Source organism: Grampus griseus (genome assembly GCF_964374135.1).
Source record: "Grampus griseus genome assembly, chromosome: 8".
NCBI lineage: Eukaryota > Metazoa > Chordata > Mammalia > Artiodactyla > Delphinidae > Grampus > Grampus griseus.
In genome coordinates this window covers 55310170-55326021 of record NC_139002.1, presented here as the reverse complement: position 1 = coordinate 55326021, position 15852 = coordinate 55310170, and the positions used below count along the sequence as shown (strand labels likewise).

The 15852-nt window shown below is 56.5% G+C and overlaps 1 protein-coding gene across 3 annotated transcripts; it reads left to right on the top strand.

The window, feature by feature from the left end:
- Positions 1-1233: 1233 nt before the first annotated feature.
- Positions 1234-14805, top strand: TSKU (tsukushi, small leucine rich proteoglycan). Of its 3 annotated transcripts, none has more exons than XM_082661085.1 (3): positions 1234-1343; positions 5996-6144; positions 12324-14805. In XM_082661085.1, the coding sequence occupies exons 2-3, from the start codon at positions 6111-6113 to the stop codon at positions 13391-13393; spliced, it is 1104 nt and encodes a 367-aa protein (XP_082517211.1). In that variant the 5' UTR covers positions 1234-1343; positions 5996-6110; the 3' UTR covers positions 13394-14805. The 3 variants fall into 3 exon arrangements, with proteins under 3 accessions (XP_082517211.1, XP_082517213.1, XP_082517212.1); XM_082661086.1 differs by lacking the exon at positions 1234-1343 and adding an exon at positions 2130-2147; XM_082661087.1 differs by lacking the exon at positions 5996-6144 and having other exon boundaries at positions 1290-1343.
- The last annotated feature ends 1047 nt before the right edge of the window (positions 14806-15852 follow it).

Sequence of the window (15852 nt, the reverse complement as noted above, 5' to 3'; positions counted from 1 at the left end):
CTGCCCTGAGGCCTAGGGTAGTGGCCTCTACTCCTACCTCCCCTCCTCCCTACTTGCCTCTCCTTCCCCAGGCAGACGAGCAGACACATACGCACACGGCCAAGCAACTTTTTTTAATTAAAAAAAAAAGTAATAAGGAAAGAAGGAGCAAAAAGACTGGGTGTGCAAGTCTGGGCCACTGCAAGGGGAACACTGCCCAATCTCTGCACAGCACGAAAGCTCTTGGGAGGTCCAGGGTTCAAGGCCAAAACCTCCCTCAGCCCCCAGGCCACATACCTGAGAACTGTCCCCTCCCTCACCCCACACTATCTCGGTGTGTGGACAAGGAGACTCAAACTCACCACCCTCCCAAGCCCCTTCTAGGGAATGCATTCACCAGGCAATTTCTCCCCGCAACCCCCATGTAAAAAAGGTTTTTTCGATGCTTTCCTGCACTTTTTACCATAAAGAGGGGTGAGAGAGGATGGGCTGCGGGGGGAGGAATCGACTTAAAAACTGCTGCCTAGTCAGTCACACTCCCAGTTTCCCTTCTTAGAAATCCAACCAGAAGTCGATGGTTCCCTCCACACACACACAAAAAAGTCTGTTGCTTTCTCTCTCCTCTCTTGCCAGCTCTTCTGCCCAAGCCTGGCTCTCTCCTCTCTGTCGGTTCGTCTTTCAGCCAGTCTTTCCCTGCTTCAGATTCTTGGACTCCCTCTCACTAACGTCTCTGGACCTCTGTCACCCGTTTTAAAAAACGGGGGGATGAACTCGAGAAGAGGGAAGCCTCACCACCCAATCTCTTTCTCTCTCTGCCTCTCTCTCTCTCTCTCTGAACACAAACACACACACACACACACACACACACACACACACACACACACACACACACACACACACACACACACACACACACACACACACACACACTCCAGCGACCTCCAGATGTTCCCGACCGTGCGGCCATCTGCTGAGATGGCTCAGGCGCTCCGCGGAAGGGGGCAGGGACCCGGGATGCAAGAAGCTGGGAGCAAGGCCGACTGAAGTGGGCGGGAGCTGCGTGCGCACTTTTGAGACGCTCCCTATGGTGGAACCCGGGCTGGGCAAGGGCTCCGCCGGCGGGCGGGGGGCGGAGCGGGGAACGCGCCGGGAAAGGCCGGCACTTTGGCGACACTCCCTAAATCGCCCAGCGGCTGGCCAGAGCCGCCACTGGGCGCGGGGCGGGCCGGGGAGCGCCCAGCGGCGGGCGGGGGCCGGAGGGCCGGGGGGCGGGCCGCGCCGCTCTGAGAAAAGCGCCGGCCAGAGGGCCCGCGACCGGGCCGCCTGGGTGAGCGTGCCGAGGCGGCTGCGGCGCAGGCTTCCAGGTGGGTGCGGGTCCCCGGGAGGAGTGGGAGTCCGCGCAGCGAGCGAAGGACAGGAGCCCCCCCACCCCAACCTCACAGCTCCATCCCGCGAGCGGACGGCGCTGGACCCAGGGGCGGGGCCGGGGCCCCTCAACTTTTCCTGGACCCAGGGCGTCGGCAGCGGCGGCCTGACGCCCGGGACTCGGCCAGAGTGAGGAACCCGGACCTAGAAGGGGGCTTCCAGGAGACAAAGGCTGTGACCGGGGGCCGTGGGCGTGGGCCGGCGCCTCTGTGGGCTTTGTGCGGACACGTGCATCTCGCGTTTGTGGGTCTTTGTGAATTTGGTCCGGGGACATGCATCTGCCTGTGCCTTTGAATGTCCGTGATTTGAGGAGGCTGTTTTGCGCCTGTGTCCACGTTTCGTGGGCCCGCGTTTGGTTGTGAGTGCTGGTGGGCGCATCGTTGTGTCCGCGTACGTGGTCTGTGCCTGTCGACGTGTCTGGGTTGGGTGTCCGTGGAGTATGTGCGAGCCGAGAGCCAGACACCGCCCCAACTCCTCGCTCCCCTGCTGTCCACCCGGGCCCAGACTTGGCTTCAAACTTTTCTCCGGGTTCCTCGGCAACAGCGCCCGTCCTCCTCCCCCCTGCAGTCCGGGCGGGGGGCTCTGGCAGCCCTCCCCTCATTCACCTCCAGGGGTCCTTAGAGCCGCGAGGGGATGGGACAGGATTGGTGGGTGGGGCAATCGGCAGCGCCTGAGGACTGACCCGAGCCGAGGCTGGGCAGAGCGCGCCGCACACGCCAGCCGAACCTGCTGGGAGGAGAGAGGTAAGCAGCCGGTCCTGGCCCCCGATCGGGGGCTGAAGAGAGGAGAGGGGCGGGCAGCTGGTGGTGCCCGCCCCACGCTCCTCGGAGAGAGTGTATGTGACCGAGAGAGATGTGTCTGCTTGGCGGAGAGGCCAGCCACTAACCCCCGGCTCCGCTTTGAGATCCGCTCTCCGTTTGTATCCTGCCCCGGGCGGGGGGCGGGGGCGAGGGGTGTCGAGCCCTCCAATCCCGTAGGTGAGAAAGCAACGACGGCTGCCCGCGGCGCCGGCTCCCGGGACCTCCAGCTGGGCTGCTGGGAGGAGGAACCTTGCACACACTATAGTTTCGAATGGGATGTCCACTGGCCCACAATATGGCACTGGTCAAGTTGCTCAGCCTCTCTGAGCCGCAGTCACCTTGTAATGGAAGTGGGTGAGAACTCCCTCGCGGGGCAGAGCGTGCGGTGGCGATAACCAACGCAGGCAGAGACGGCCTGAGGTGCAGTGCCCGCCCACACTTGGCCTGGGTGAGGGGGTGACTCAGGAGCTTCTGATCCTCCCTGCCTGCTCTACCCTTCGGATAAGTCCAGACTTGCAGAGCTCAGGTCTGACCTGAGAAGGAGGGCTCAGGCTGCCGGGAGCCTCCTTTTGATCCTGGGTGGCAAAGATAACCCTTTAACACCTTCCCTCCCCTGCCCCTACCCCCAACCACCCCAGTCTTTAACCTAGAATTTTGCTTGATGCTGCAGACGTGAAGGATGGGCGCAAGCCACTCGCCTCACCGTGGACACTTTCCTTTCCCTCTTTGGGCCTCAGTTTCCCTTCTAGAAAGGCAGGTGCTGACAGCCTCTCTCCTCCCTTCCTGTTCCGGCTGACTGGTTGAGATCCTAGAACCTGGAAACACTTTGATATTTAACACCTCCATTCTGACTTGACCAATTCCCAGGCACTAATTTTCTCTTTTGAAGAGGGAGAGGGAAGGTGGCTTTGAAGTTAGGTAGGGATGAAGTAAGGTGGGCTGGAGCCCCTGCAGCCCAGGAAGGGAAGGCTGGAAAGCAGCAGGCTGGGGAAGCCAGGTGAATACACCTGGGAGGGAGGCAGGAGGTATCTCCCACAGAGGGAACTGCCCTGCCCAGCTCTGTATGTTCTGAAACAGCGCAGGGGTGTTCAGCATTGTGGACTGTCAGATGCAAGGTTGGAGAGGGAGGGTTGGAATTCAATTTGAGGCTGGGAAGGAAGGCAGGGGCCAAATATGAAGGCCTTGAATGCCAGACCTAGGAGCTGGGATTTAGGCAGTGGAGAGCTGCTAGAGGGTTTTTTAAGCTGGCATGACAGGGTGGGGTTGGTAATTCTAGGAAACCTTCCTCTGGCTTGTGGGTGGTGCTGGAGCCTGGGAGACCAATCTGGAGGCTAAGTGCTCCAGCCTCTTAGAGTCGGAAGGAGATTTTCACTTATTTTCACTTACTTCATTGCTTCCTAGCTCTGTGGCCTTAGGCAAGTAACTCTACCTCTCTGATTCTCAGTCTCCTCATCCTTCAAATGAGGTTAGTAATTCCGGTCTGACTGATCTGTTGTGAATGTTCAATAGGATAATGAATTACATGTGCTAATGAAATGAGAAGAGATTTGTAGTCTGTATTACATCATGCAGACATTTGTTGGATTGCCCTGACAATAGAAGGCAGAGCCAGCATCTACTATGGTTCGAAACTTGATATCGCCCCCGCCTCCCCGGGAAAGCCCTAAGTATCCTGCCAGCTTGGACCACTGGTACCCTCTCCTAAGCAGAGGGAAGCTTTTTGCCTAGGACATTTCACTCATCTGGCTTATCCCGTTCGCATGGCCAGGCCCCACATAGGAGAGGAGATGGACGGTCAGATTTGGAGATGGCCACACAGCACAGTGTGTCGTATCTTGACGGGGCCACTGGAGCCCAGGGAGAGGGTGACCTTTTACTGGATGACGGGCAGGTTAGACTGGGAAGACCTCACAGAGGAGGTGACTTTTTTTTTTTTCTTAACATCCTTATTAGAGTATAGTTGCTTTACAGTGTTGTGTTAGTTTCTGCTGTATAACAAAGTGAATCAGCTATGTGGTTGCCCACTCTCACCACTGTTATTCAACATAGTTTTGGAAGTTTTAGCCACAGCAATCAGAGAAGAAAAAGAAATAAAAGGAATCCAAATCAGAAAAGAAGTAAAACTGTCACTGTTTGAAGATGACATGATACTTATACATGGAGGTGACTTTTGAATCGAATGAGTGAGAGTTTGCATGGAAAACAAAGAAAAGTAGGGTGTCTCTGTCATCTTCATCCGAGGGAACAGCCTGTGCAGAGATGTGGGGCCCGATGAGCAAGACGGGCCTCTAGACTGGCAAGCTGTCTTTGCAGGATAGGTTTTAAACCAGGAGCAGTGATGGGGTCCCGGTCTTCTGTCGGGATTGTACTCTGGTGCCCAGCATGGCCGGCAGTTGGAAGCAGAGGACCAGGAACAAGGCTGTTGGAGCAATCCAGGCCAGGAGGTCTCCTGAACCTGACCAGTGCAAGGTGCGGGGGGTGGGGGAAGACAGTGAGCCACCCACCCAGGGGGTCTCATTCTGTCACAGGTGACACAACTCTTTCAGCCTGCTTTGGCCTCTGCGACCTTTCCAAACTCCCTTACCAACTTCCTTGGTAGAGCCTGGTCAGTGCTTGTAGCCCAAGCGGGACCCTGGGTGGTGCACTGGGAGACAATCCAAGGAAGAATCCATTTTGTAGTCTTCTCTGTCCTCTGCCCGTGCCTTGCTTTCAGGTCTGCTGGTGTCACGGCTCCTTTTTCTTTCCTGGCCCCTGAAATCACCCATTAGGGGGCAGGAACCCACATGCAGTGAGCACCAGTGTGTGCCAGGCCCAGGGCTGAGTCTTCACTTTACCTTGTGTAATCATCCCAGTGGCCTGCTGGGAGCAGTACTAGGTTTCTCACCATGTTACAGATGAAGACTCAGACTCAGAGGGGAGAGGGCCTCCTGGCAGGTGAGGTATGGTGGGGCTGGAACCTGGTGTGCCTGACCATAAAACCCATTTCCTCTGCCCCACACTGCCTGCCCATGTGTCCACACGTGCCTCAGACCGAAGGGAACTTGCGAAGCTCCAGAATGGAGAAAATAGTATTGGGAGCCTTGTCTATTTCCCTGTAGATTATCCTCCAGGGATGATGTCATGGAGGAGGCTAGGCACTTGGTGTCAGAACGCCTGGATTCTGAGTCCAGCCTCTGACCTCACTGGCTGTGTGACTCTGGGCAGATCACCGAACCTCTCTGGGTCTCTACGCAGATGTAAAATAGATACAATGCCATGTAACCTGCTGATCTTGCAGGGTGACTGAACAGATAAGAGTTGAGGAGGCACTGGGAAGGTTGAGAGCTATCCTTTGGCGAGGTGGTAGTATTCTAAATGCCGGGCATATCTTCATATAGTACCTGCTCTGTGCCAGACCCGGCAGCCAGGCCCAAGGACATAAAAGGGAACCTAACCCCATTCCTGCCCACAGGAGGACAGACAGGTAAGTGTAATTATAGTCCAGCACGATCCACACGTGCCCACTTGTAAGCTGGGGCACAGCCATACAAGGAGCATTGGATTTGGAGCTCAGACACGTAGGTTTGAGACCTGGTTCCTCTCCTCCTCAGCTGAATGTCAGTCTGCAAAACAGGGACAGTAATCCCCGTGGTCAAGGGTTGTGGTGAGGCCGAAACGAGATGGTGCTGTAGAAGTGCGTGGCGAGCTGACGTGTTTGTACAGATGTGCGGCGTTAGAGCTGCTGTTGGGGGAGCCGACCCACAAGGCTCCGGGAGTTTGGCCCTGACATTCTTTTTGCCTTGCGTTTCCAGAACTGACTAAGCCACTGGGGGCCAGGACGTTAATGGAATTTCCACCTGGGGATTTCGTTGGCGTCAGCTTGAGGGAGCTCACGATGAACATAAGTAGGGTTGGAGGCATCTCAGCATGGAGCAGCCGGTGGAGACAGAGCCCGTCTCAGGTGGGAGCTCGGCCCCCTGCCCACCTCGCCCCTTGGCCAGGGACTCCCCCTTGAAGTTGTGGTGAGGAGCTGGCAAATCTAGGGGCCAGAGATGCTGGGATGCAGCACCACGGGCAGGCAGCTGGAGCCAGGAGGACCCGAGCTGGGATCCCTAACCCCAGGGAGCCCTCCTCAGAGGAGGAGGGAGGTTGGGGCCTTGTCAGCAGACACCAGCATGGTGACCAGAGGATGTTAGCACAGGTAGTCACAGACCCGCCGGGTGCTGACACCTCTTTGGGTAGCTGGGTAGGGAGGAACAGAGCAAAGAATAACACAGTCATTGCCTTCAGGAAGCTTAATAAATCATCACCATCACTGTCTACTATGCATTCAGCACTCAAGGTGTGGCAGTCGAGCTGACTGTTTCACACGCTGTCCCCTAATGCTTTCACCAACCCTGTGTTGTCGCCCCTGTCGAGGACACGGAGCCTCATCAAGGTTGAGACGTGCCCAAGGCTAGTAGGTACAGAGCTGAATTCACAGCCGGGTCTGAGTCCCGTGGTTGACTCTAAATTCTGGGCTCTTCATTCATCCAGCGTGTTTGCCGGGCCTGCCAGGCCTGGCTGTGGCCCCAGGTAGGGGAAGGGATGAACAGATGAAGAAGGCAGGATCACTGCCCCAAGCTGCTCGCACTTCAAGTCAGGAAACGGGCGGGTAAATAACGGCAGAGGCAGAGAATTTACCGAGTGTGTGTCTGAAGGAGGTGTGTTGATAGTGTGGTGTGAGAGGCCCGGCCCAAGGAAAGGAGGGGGGCGTGGCCCAGGAGCCTGAGTGGACAGAACAGGCTTTGTTCCACTGGCAGGGCCAGGGCAGGCCTGGGGATGCGGCAGTCCTGGCAATAGTGTGAGGCATCAGAACCCAGGTCCTGGGTCCTGCTCTGCCGTTTACTTGCGATCACTGACCGTCTCTGGGCCTCAGTTACTCGTGATCTCTGAGGGACCTTCCAGTTCTCCAGCCCTGGAATTCTCTGAGTTTGGAAAAGTATGAGAAGAGGCTGAGAGTTGTCCAAAGGCCGCCACCATAGGTTCGAATCAAGAGGGGAGTTCAGCCGAAGGAGGGAGGAAGGTGGGGACAACTTGCAGATACCTCTGTGCCAGAGGGAACTTGATTTCTGTGGTAAAGTAGAAGTCAGGTGGTTTTTGAGAGGGGGGAGGATGTAGCCAAAGCTGTTTTAGAGGTTCTCATAGCACCGTCTGGAGTGTCGCAGTGGGGAGACCTGCCTGGGGCCTGTTAGGGCCACACCACTGACTCTTTTGACCTCACGGGCCATCTGTAAACTTTCCTTAGAGTCACAGTGGGCCCAACAAGGAATAGCTCATGGCCCTTGCCCAGAGGACCTTATGCTATACCCCGCTAACCAGGGGGGGGTACAGTTACTAAGCCTTTGTCCTGCTGCCCTTGTGTTCTATAACCTGGCTGATCAGCAGATGCCTTTTATCTGCAGGTCAGGGTTTGAAAAGTAAGTGATGTATCCTGGGCCAGAGATCCTCCCTGGCCTTCCATGGTGAATACCTGTCTGCCTTTCCCTTTCTCCCGAGGGTAGATCACAGGGTCCCAGAGGGAGGGAGGGAGGCAGAGTCACTACTACACAGAAAAGAAAACTGAGGCTCCAGGAAAGAAAGAAAACTGTGAAGGTCACACAGTTAGTAGCAGATCCGGAACTGGAGTCCTGATCTCCTGGGTCTATGGCAGGTGCTAGTGATCTTGATATGAATTGTTCTCCTGTCCCCGTTGCAGATTTGTAAGCCCCATGAGGACAGGGGCCCTGGGATCTCCCACCCTGACCCCAACATACACCTCACAGGGCCTAGCACACTGCCTTGCACTTAGCGATTTAGTGCTGTGGTTGATTAATTCTGTCTGCAGGGGCTGTGGGTATTATAGGTAGAATGAAAAGGTACAGTGTTTCCATTATGTGGCTTCTACCACTTGGGGCCTCATTTCTCTACTGGGGCATTGGTCTTCTCAGTCTAATCTTCACAGCCATCCTCTCTGAGCCTGATAGGACCATCATTAGCATCCCAGGTTCACAGCTGAAGGAACTGGTCCAGGTAAAGTGACTTGCCCTGTTCACACTGCAAGTGGGTGTCCAAGGCTTTCTCACTCTCTAAGAAGGCCTTCCTCTCCGTGGAGCTGAGGCTAGTGGTTTTTGTGAAGAGGAACTCACGTTACTCATCCCTTCCCAGACCCAGCAGCCGTGTTGAGAAACAATATAGTCATAGTGTGGCTTCCTAGGAAAGAACTGCTTTCCAGCAGGGCAGTGGTAAGAGCTTTGTCATGTTTGATACATATTTGCTGGAGGAAGGAGCAAGAGAGATGGGGTCAGGCCCACCCACTTATCCCCACCCCACCCGCTCCCATCTGTGAAGGGAGGCAGGGGGTCCACACTGCACCCTTCGCCTGTGCTGGGAACCCTGCCTTACTCCCACCACTATGTTTCATCCTCGTGACAGGCCTGTGAGACAGCTCTTAACATCTCTATTTTACAGATGAGGAGACTGAGGCTCAAATTGTGGCTAGCCAAGATCAGAGAAAGCAGAGATGGCCGCGAGGCGGTCCTCTTAGGAAGCTTCATCACTCAGTGTGTTTTATAGATATTTTTTACTATAAGAGAGGAAATAAGAGGAGAAAAGGAGATTAAGACATGGTTAAACCACTCAGAGTTCTACCATCTAAAGAAAGACCACGACTGGGTTGACATATTTTCTTCTAGACTTTCTAAAATTACGATTTACATTGGTTTTTTTTAATGCATAGTTATACTTTTCTTAGCATGCAATTTCTCCTTATGATCATCTCTAGAATTATGGCATCAGCCCCCTCCTCCATGAGGTTGCAGACGCTTCTGAGCATTATTTTTATTGACTCCATAAGATCCCTGGGAGATTCCACAGGCGTCTTGAGCGGGCTGGAAAGCTTGGTCCTGGAGTCAGGAGTCAGAGCCTGAGCATCGGCTGCCATCACCTCACTGAGGACCCAGGGACAAGTCACCGCATGCTCTCTGGGCCGCAGCTTCCTCAACACTAAAGTGAGGGATTGCACGCACTGCTCTGCAGCCCTCACAGCTCAAATGAGCAAAGGTCTTTTGGAAATTATCAGGGGCTGTGCCGCCGGCAGGGGATTTCCTTATCTTCCCTCAGTTTCCTCCTGGGAACGTTCTGCCCTCCCCTTGGCTCCTGGATCTTTTGCTCCAAGCAGCAATGCCAGACCCCAGTGTCTCGTGAGACACTCACATGAAGGCACCCCTCCTTATGTCACCCCAAAGGGGACATTGCCTCTAAGCAGAACAGGGGCACTGACCCTCAAAGACCACTAGCCCACACCTCTGCCTCTGCCCCCTTCTGGGTCCAAACTTGTGAGGCGTCTCAGAGATTTCTTCCTTCTCTTCTCCCAACAGCCTTGGACGGCCCTGTGAGGCCTCTGAGCTCCGCTGTGACCTCAGGAAAGCCCCAGAGCCACTGAGTACTAGAAAGCTTGGTACCTACCTGTCCCAGCGGCCGATGGCAGCTGGAGCGTGGCCCTAGGACTCCGGATGCGTAGCTCTTCTTTCCCCAGCAACACACAGAAGTACACGTTCCACCTGAACCAAGCCAGTGACGAGGTTACAAAGGCCTGAGTTCACCTCCTGGCTCTGCTACCTTCCTCTTGCCATCCTCGGTTTCCTCCACCGTAACATGGACAGAAGGCTGCTTACCTCCTGGAGTGACGGGATGGCATAAGGGAACATGTGTCCGGCACTTAGTGAGGACAGGCTCTGTCACTGTCAGCACTTCCCACTTCACGTCCAGGCCTAGCACAGAACAGGGGCCCAGGGAGAGGTGTCCACTGTGCAGGGCTGAGCAGAGACCTTGTCCACGGTGCCCTGGGAGCATCACAAGCACAGTGACCCAGGCGGGTCTCAATCTACACTCCTGCTCCCTCTATATCAGCTGTCACCACCATTGCCTCCGGGGCTCAGTGGTGACCACTCAGCACGTGTGCACAGCTCTTCACAGTTTGCATTGCACTACAGTGAGAGTTGAATCAACGTATGTGAGGAGGGCAGGAAATACTGCCTTGTGGTACAGAGGACGAAGCCGAGGCCTGAGAGGCCCCCTCTCTAGGGGGGGAGGGGGAGAGTTGGGCTGTGTTACATAAGCAGGAGCTCATAAGGGGCCATTTGGCATTTAAGAGGCACATTGTATAATCACCTTTGGGAACCAAAGGGTAATCTTAGGGCCTTTTTGTGTGTCTTCGGTGTTTGTTTAAACCCCAGGAAGGGTGGGTATGGGCAGATCAGCTTAGCAGGGAAGAGGAGGCCCTAGGTGGTAATGAACCTCTGCGGTGAGAAGCTCACCAGGGGAACAAAGGGGGTGTGAGGTAACTTAATATGTTCCTTTCAGTTCCAGACACTGGAACACTCTGTCCTGCCTCAATTGGGACCAAGCCCAGGATGCACCTGGGCCGGGTTTAATCCTCAAATTGGACTCTACAGCAGAAAGGGGCGGGAGAGGAGGGGCCCACATAGGGGGCAGGGGAGAATAGCGCCCCTTCTCCCTGCCTGTGCTCCGAGCCCAAGTGCAGATCAAGTGGCTGCCCCTTTAAAGTTTCATGTAGGGCTAGTAATGCTATCCTGTTGCTCCCTCCACAGCCACCCCCAGGCCACAAGGTGGGCAGGTCCCTGGCCCACCCCTCCCTGAAGACCAGGGGGAGGAACAGGTGGGGGGAAGATGGGGCAGGGGGGCAAGTGTGCAGAGCTGAAGAACCTGCTAGAGTGAGGCTTAGTTAGTGCCTTCTATCTCCCGGGCTGAGTGGCTGCTGTGCAGCCACAGCCTGTCCAGTTAGAAGCTTTCACTGCTCAACCCTCTCACTCATCCTCCTGCGAGCACCACTGTCCGAGGGGCTACAGACGCGCCTGGGTGTGAGGACCGGAGGTGACAGTGTACATGGAGTGCCCGGGCAGCACATCAGTGGCAGCTGCTGTTACAATTGTCCAGGGAGAGAAACTGAAGCCCGGGGAGAGGAGTGGCTTGCCTCGTAGCCTGTGTCGGTGCGAAGAGCCCCTCTTGGACCCCATCTCTCCTGCCAATCCTGCTGGAGGCAGCAGATGAAAACAGAGGAATTGGGACTGAGCGGGCCTGGGTTCTAATCCTGCCCTGCTTTTTACTGGTTTGGGGTAAAACCCTTTTCCTCTCTGAGCCTCTATCTCTTTATTTGTATAATGGGGGAACCAGCCCAGCTGCCTGCCCTAGGTTAAAGGAAGGGCCAAAGAAGTGTAAGAGCCCTAACAGCTGGGGGTGAGGGCAGGGCAAGGGGGAAGGGGCTTGGCACAGGGTCCCCAACTGGAATGAAGGATCCTGCCTCTGGAGGCCAGGCCAGGTGAGAGGGCTTAGGACTGTGGACCCAACCACTGTTACCCACAAAAGCAGTGAGGTGGAGACAGTCATTGCAGACCCCCCTTGCAGGAAGAGGCCTCTGTCTGGGAAGCCGGAGTGTGGGTCTCAGGCATGGCTCAGCCCCTGCCGAACCACGACAGTGAGCCATGCTTCCTGTGTATGCCATTGGGTTCACTCCCACTTACTTGTGACCGTGCATGACTCTCTGAACCTCTCTAAGTTTCAGTTCCCCCTTCGTGAAGTGGTGACAGCATTGCTGCCTTGCAATTTTTGTGGTTGTGAGGGTTAAGTTGGACTGTGCAGGGAGGCAGCTAGCACAGCACCCAGCACACAGCACCCAGCATGTCGCATAGGCTCAGCAGAGGTAAATGCAGTACCCGAGCCCCTAAGCTGTAGACCCGTCCTGTCCAGTGCATTTCCAGCTGGGTTCCTTAACGTCCAAGGGAGGCCCCAGGCCCTCACCTTCACTTCAACCAGAACAGGCCCACTTTCACCTGCTAATCTTATTTAAGGAAGAGTTCTCCTGCTTCCAGCCATCTGGCCTAACCGTCTTTACTATACAGATGGGGAGACTAAGGCCAGAGAGGAATAGGGACTAGAAACTATATAAGGAGGGGTATTCAGGGAAAGCGTCTGGGGGCACTGAGGGGCTGGTGGCAATTTGCAGCTGTGCCTACACACATCAGCTGGTGTCTTACGGGGTGGCTTAGAACCATCTGGTATGGGGTGCCTGGCGCCAGCCCTCACCTGTGGCTCTCTTTCTAGCCCACACCATGCTGTGGCCCCTGCTGCTGTTGCTGGCCGCCGGTGAGGCCCAGACCACCCGGCCCTGCTTCCCTGGATGCCAGTGTGAGGTGGAGACCTTTGGCCTCTTCGACAGCTTCAGCCTGACGCGAGTGGATTGCAGCGGCCTGGGCCCTCACATCGTGCCCGTGCCCATCCCCCTGGACACAGCCCACCTGGACCTGTCCTCCAACCGGCTGGAGACGGTGAACGAGTCCGTGCTGGCAGGCCCGGGCTACACCACGCTGGCCGGCCTGGATCTCAGCCACAACCTGCTCACCAGGTTCTCGCCCACGGCCTTCTCCCGCCTTCGCTACCTGGAGTCACTTGACCTCAGCCACAATGGCCTGGCCGCCCTGCCCGCCGAGAGCTTCACCAGCTCACCCCTGAGCGACGTGAACCTGAGCCACAACCGGCTCCGCGAGGTCTCCGTGTCTGCCTTCGCCACCCACAGCCAGGGCAGGGCGCTGCACGTGGACCTCTCGCACAACCTCCTCCACAGCCTCGTGCCCCACCCCGCGCGGGCCAGCCTGCCGGCGCCCACCATCCAGAGCCTGAACCTGGCCTGGAACCGGCTCCACACTGTGCCCGACCTCCGGGACTTGCCCCTGCGCTACCTGAGCTTGGACGGGAACCCACTGGCGGCCATCGGCCCAGGGGCCTTCGAGGGGCTGGCGGGCCTTACACACCTGTCGCTGGGCAGCCTGCAGCGTCTCCCCCAGTTGGTGCCCTATGGCTTCCGTGAGCTGCAGGGCCTGCAGGTCCTGGATTTGTCAAGCAACCCCAAGCTCAAGTGGGCAGGACCCGAGGTGTTCTCAGGCCTGGGCTCCCTGCAAGAGCTGGACCTGTCAGGCACGGGCCTGGTGCCCCTGCCCGAGAAGCTGCTTCTCCACCTCCCGGCGCTGCAGAGCATCAGCGTGGGCCAGGGCGTGCAGTGCCGGCGCCTGGTGCGGGAGGGCACCTACCCCAGGCAGCCTGGCTCCACCCCCAAGGTGGCCCTGCACTGCATAGACACCCAGGAATTAGCTGCTGGGGGCTCTGATACCTTGTGACGAATGGTGTGGCCTGGGGCCATGTAACAGACTTTGCCCTGGGCTCCCTTGGGTCCTGGGTAATTTATATTTTAACGTGCCAATGCCAGCAGGGACTCTGTAGGCCTGTGTGGCAGCATCATTGAAAGAGAGGCTTTGGACCTGGGACCCACACCCAGGAGCAAGGTTTTGCCCGTTTGTCTATGTTGCTCTCCAGAACATAAGCTGAGGGTCTTCGATGCCAAACCAGACAGCAGTCCCCTGCTGTCCTTCCCTACTTGTCCCCAAAGTGCCTTCCCTGAGGCCTGGACCAACCTGACCCATGACAGGAGGAGGGCGGGCGGGAGGTAGTGCTGCGGGGCAGAGGTCCAGCCACTCAGGCATGGGTTTCTTTTACGACACAGCCCTCTCTTTGCTCTGGGTATGTGAGGGCTACTTCATCCTTTTTTCTTCCCCTAGAACTCTGGATAGAACTTTATAGAAAGGACTGGAGAAAAAAACTCTAGTCCACCTCCTCATGTGCCAGATGGGGAGACTCAGGCCGAGGGAAGGAAAAATGCTATTCTGAGGTCCTACAGTGGCAGAAGCGTGAATGGACCCAATGTCCAGCCTCCCAGCAGGGCCCCTTTGCACTTTTCTCCCCTCTCCCCTTTCTGGGCTCCCCCTTGCTTCCAAGACTCACATCCTGCCATTTGTGCCCTTTCCCTGTCGTCCCCAGGAGGAGAGACCAGGGCCTCGGGGGTGGCACTCTGGGCCCGGTAACCGGCTGTGGCACAGGCTAAGTCAGTTCACCTCGGAGCCTCTAGGAGCCTCAGGGATACCAGTCCCAGCCCTGCCAGTTTCCCACTCTGGGTGGGGGGGGGGGCGGCGTCCCCCAGCATCAAAATGGAAATGCGCCCATTGACCCCTAAGGTACTGCCTCTAGATGCAGTCCTGGAGCCCCTCCAGGCCCTGAGCTCCCTCAGACCCTACTGGCCCTATGCCTGACAGCCCAGCTCATCCTACTGAGAATGCAGTGAAGGAGGTAGGGGAGACCCCACCCATGTTTATGCTCCGCCACCAGGGTGGCATCTCAGCTTCCCAGCCCTGGGCTCTCTCCTTAGCATGGGGTTAATAAAAGTTGTTGCCTTTTTAATGGACTGTCACTTTCAACCCCACCCCCCACCCCCCGCCCCATCCAGGTCCCTGCTGGCAGGGGATGGAAACATGCCATTTGTAAAAGAAGAAAGACATTGCATTTGTTCGCTTTTGTAATATTGTGTCCTGGGGATGGGTTGGGGGAGGAGGCGTTGGGTGAAAGCCAGCCATACTTGGCCATGTGGGCGTCAGGGGGCTGGTCCCACAGGGACACCCACAGGACAGTGAGAGCTCTGTCTTCCCCCACCGGCCCTACCCAACACCTGGTCCTTGGTTTAATAAACACTATAAAGAGGCCCTCTTCCCATCATTTGACCGGCATCCACTGACATTCCCTAGACTGGGCCATGGGGCCATAAGGATGAATTGAGACAAGATTGTTCTCTCTAAAAAGCCCAATAACCTCCCAGGATGAGGGGAGTGAGGTGATGTGAGGGAGGGAGTTCCTCGGGGGTGGGTGGCACCTTTCACTGCAGCTAACACTGCCTGCCTTCCTCATTTCCCCTCTCCCTGACGCCCCATCTCCATGAACTTGTCAGGCCCTGCATGCCTCTGCCTTTGCTCAGGCTGTTACTCTGGGACCTGGCCCTTGCCCCCATCCCTGCCTCTCAACTCCTTCCCAGCCTAACAGACCCAGTTCCCACCTCATCTCCTTAGAAGCTTTCCCTGAGGTCCCCGTCCACCTCCCTCTGCTGTGTTCCTTCTTGGCATCTGACTGCTGTGGTATCCTAACTCCTGTTTGCCCACTTCCAGTGACAGGGATCCCACTTCCAGCTCATCTGAATGGCTCTGCTGTCAGCAAGTTCTTCCTTCTAACTAGCCAAGAACTGCAGGAATACCCATCACCATCACTACCACCAAGATTTTCCTGCTGTCTACTCTGTGCCCTGAGACTCGTGTTCCTGGGGTGGGAGGGGGAAGGACACATGGAGGACACCTAACTATAAGAGCAGTACAGGGACCTGTGAGAGCCCTGTGGTGGGATTAGGAAGGCTCCCTGGAGGAGGCTTATCCGTGGAGTTGAGAAGGACAAGTGGACCTGGACAGATGTGGCTGGCACTTGAGAGGGGTCATGGGTGAACAATAGCACAGATCCCAGGACATTCAGGCCATGGGTAGGGTTGGGGTGCCTGCCCATCATGTGGCTTAGGCCCCCCAGGGCTTGGGCTCCCTGAGCCAGAGGCTGGCCCCCGCCTATATGGGAAGGATCTGAAGTTTGGGGGACAAGGGAGGGTCAGAGTGAGACCCCAGCCTTCACAGTCGTCAGATTGGTACTCCATCCTCCCACATGCCTTGGGACAAGAGAGGCCTCAAATGCGGGGGTGAGGGAGAGATCCCTAGGA

Bases quoted from the DNA above. Each gene is read 5' to 3' on its own strand.
- TSKU (XM_082661085.1), top strand. From the start codon at position 6,111: ATGGAGCAGCCGGTGGAGACAGAGCCCGTCTCAG. The intron at 6,145-12,323 runs GTGGGAGCTCGG...CTCTCTTTCTAG, and splicing joins GGAGACAGAGCCCGTCTCAG to CCCACACCATGCTGTGGCCC.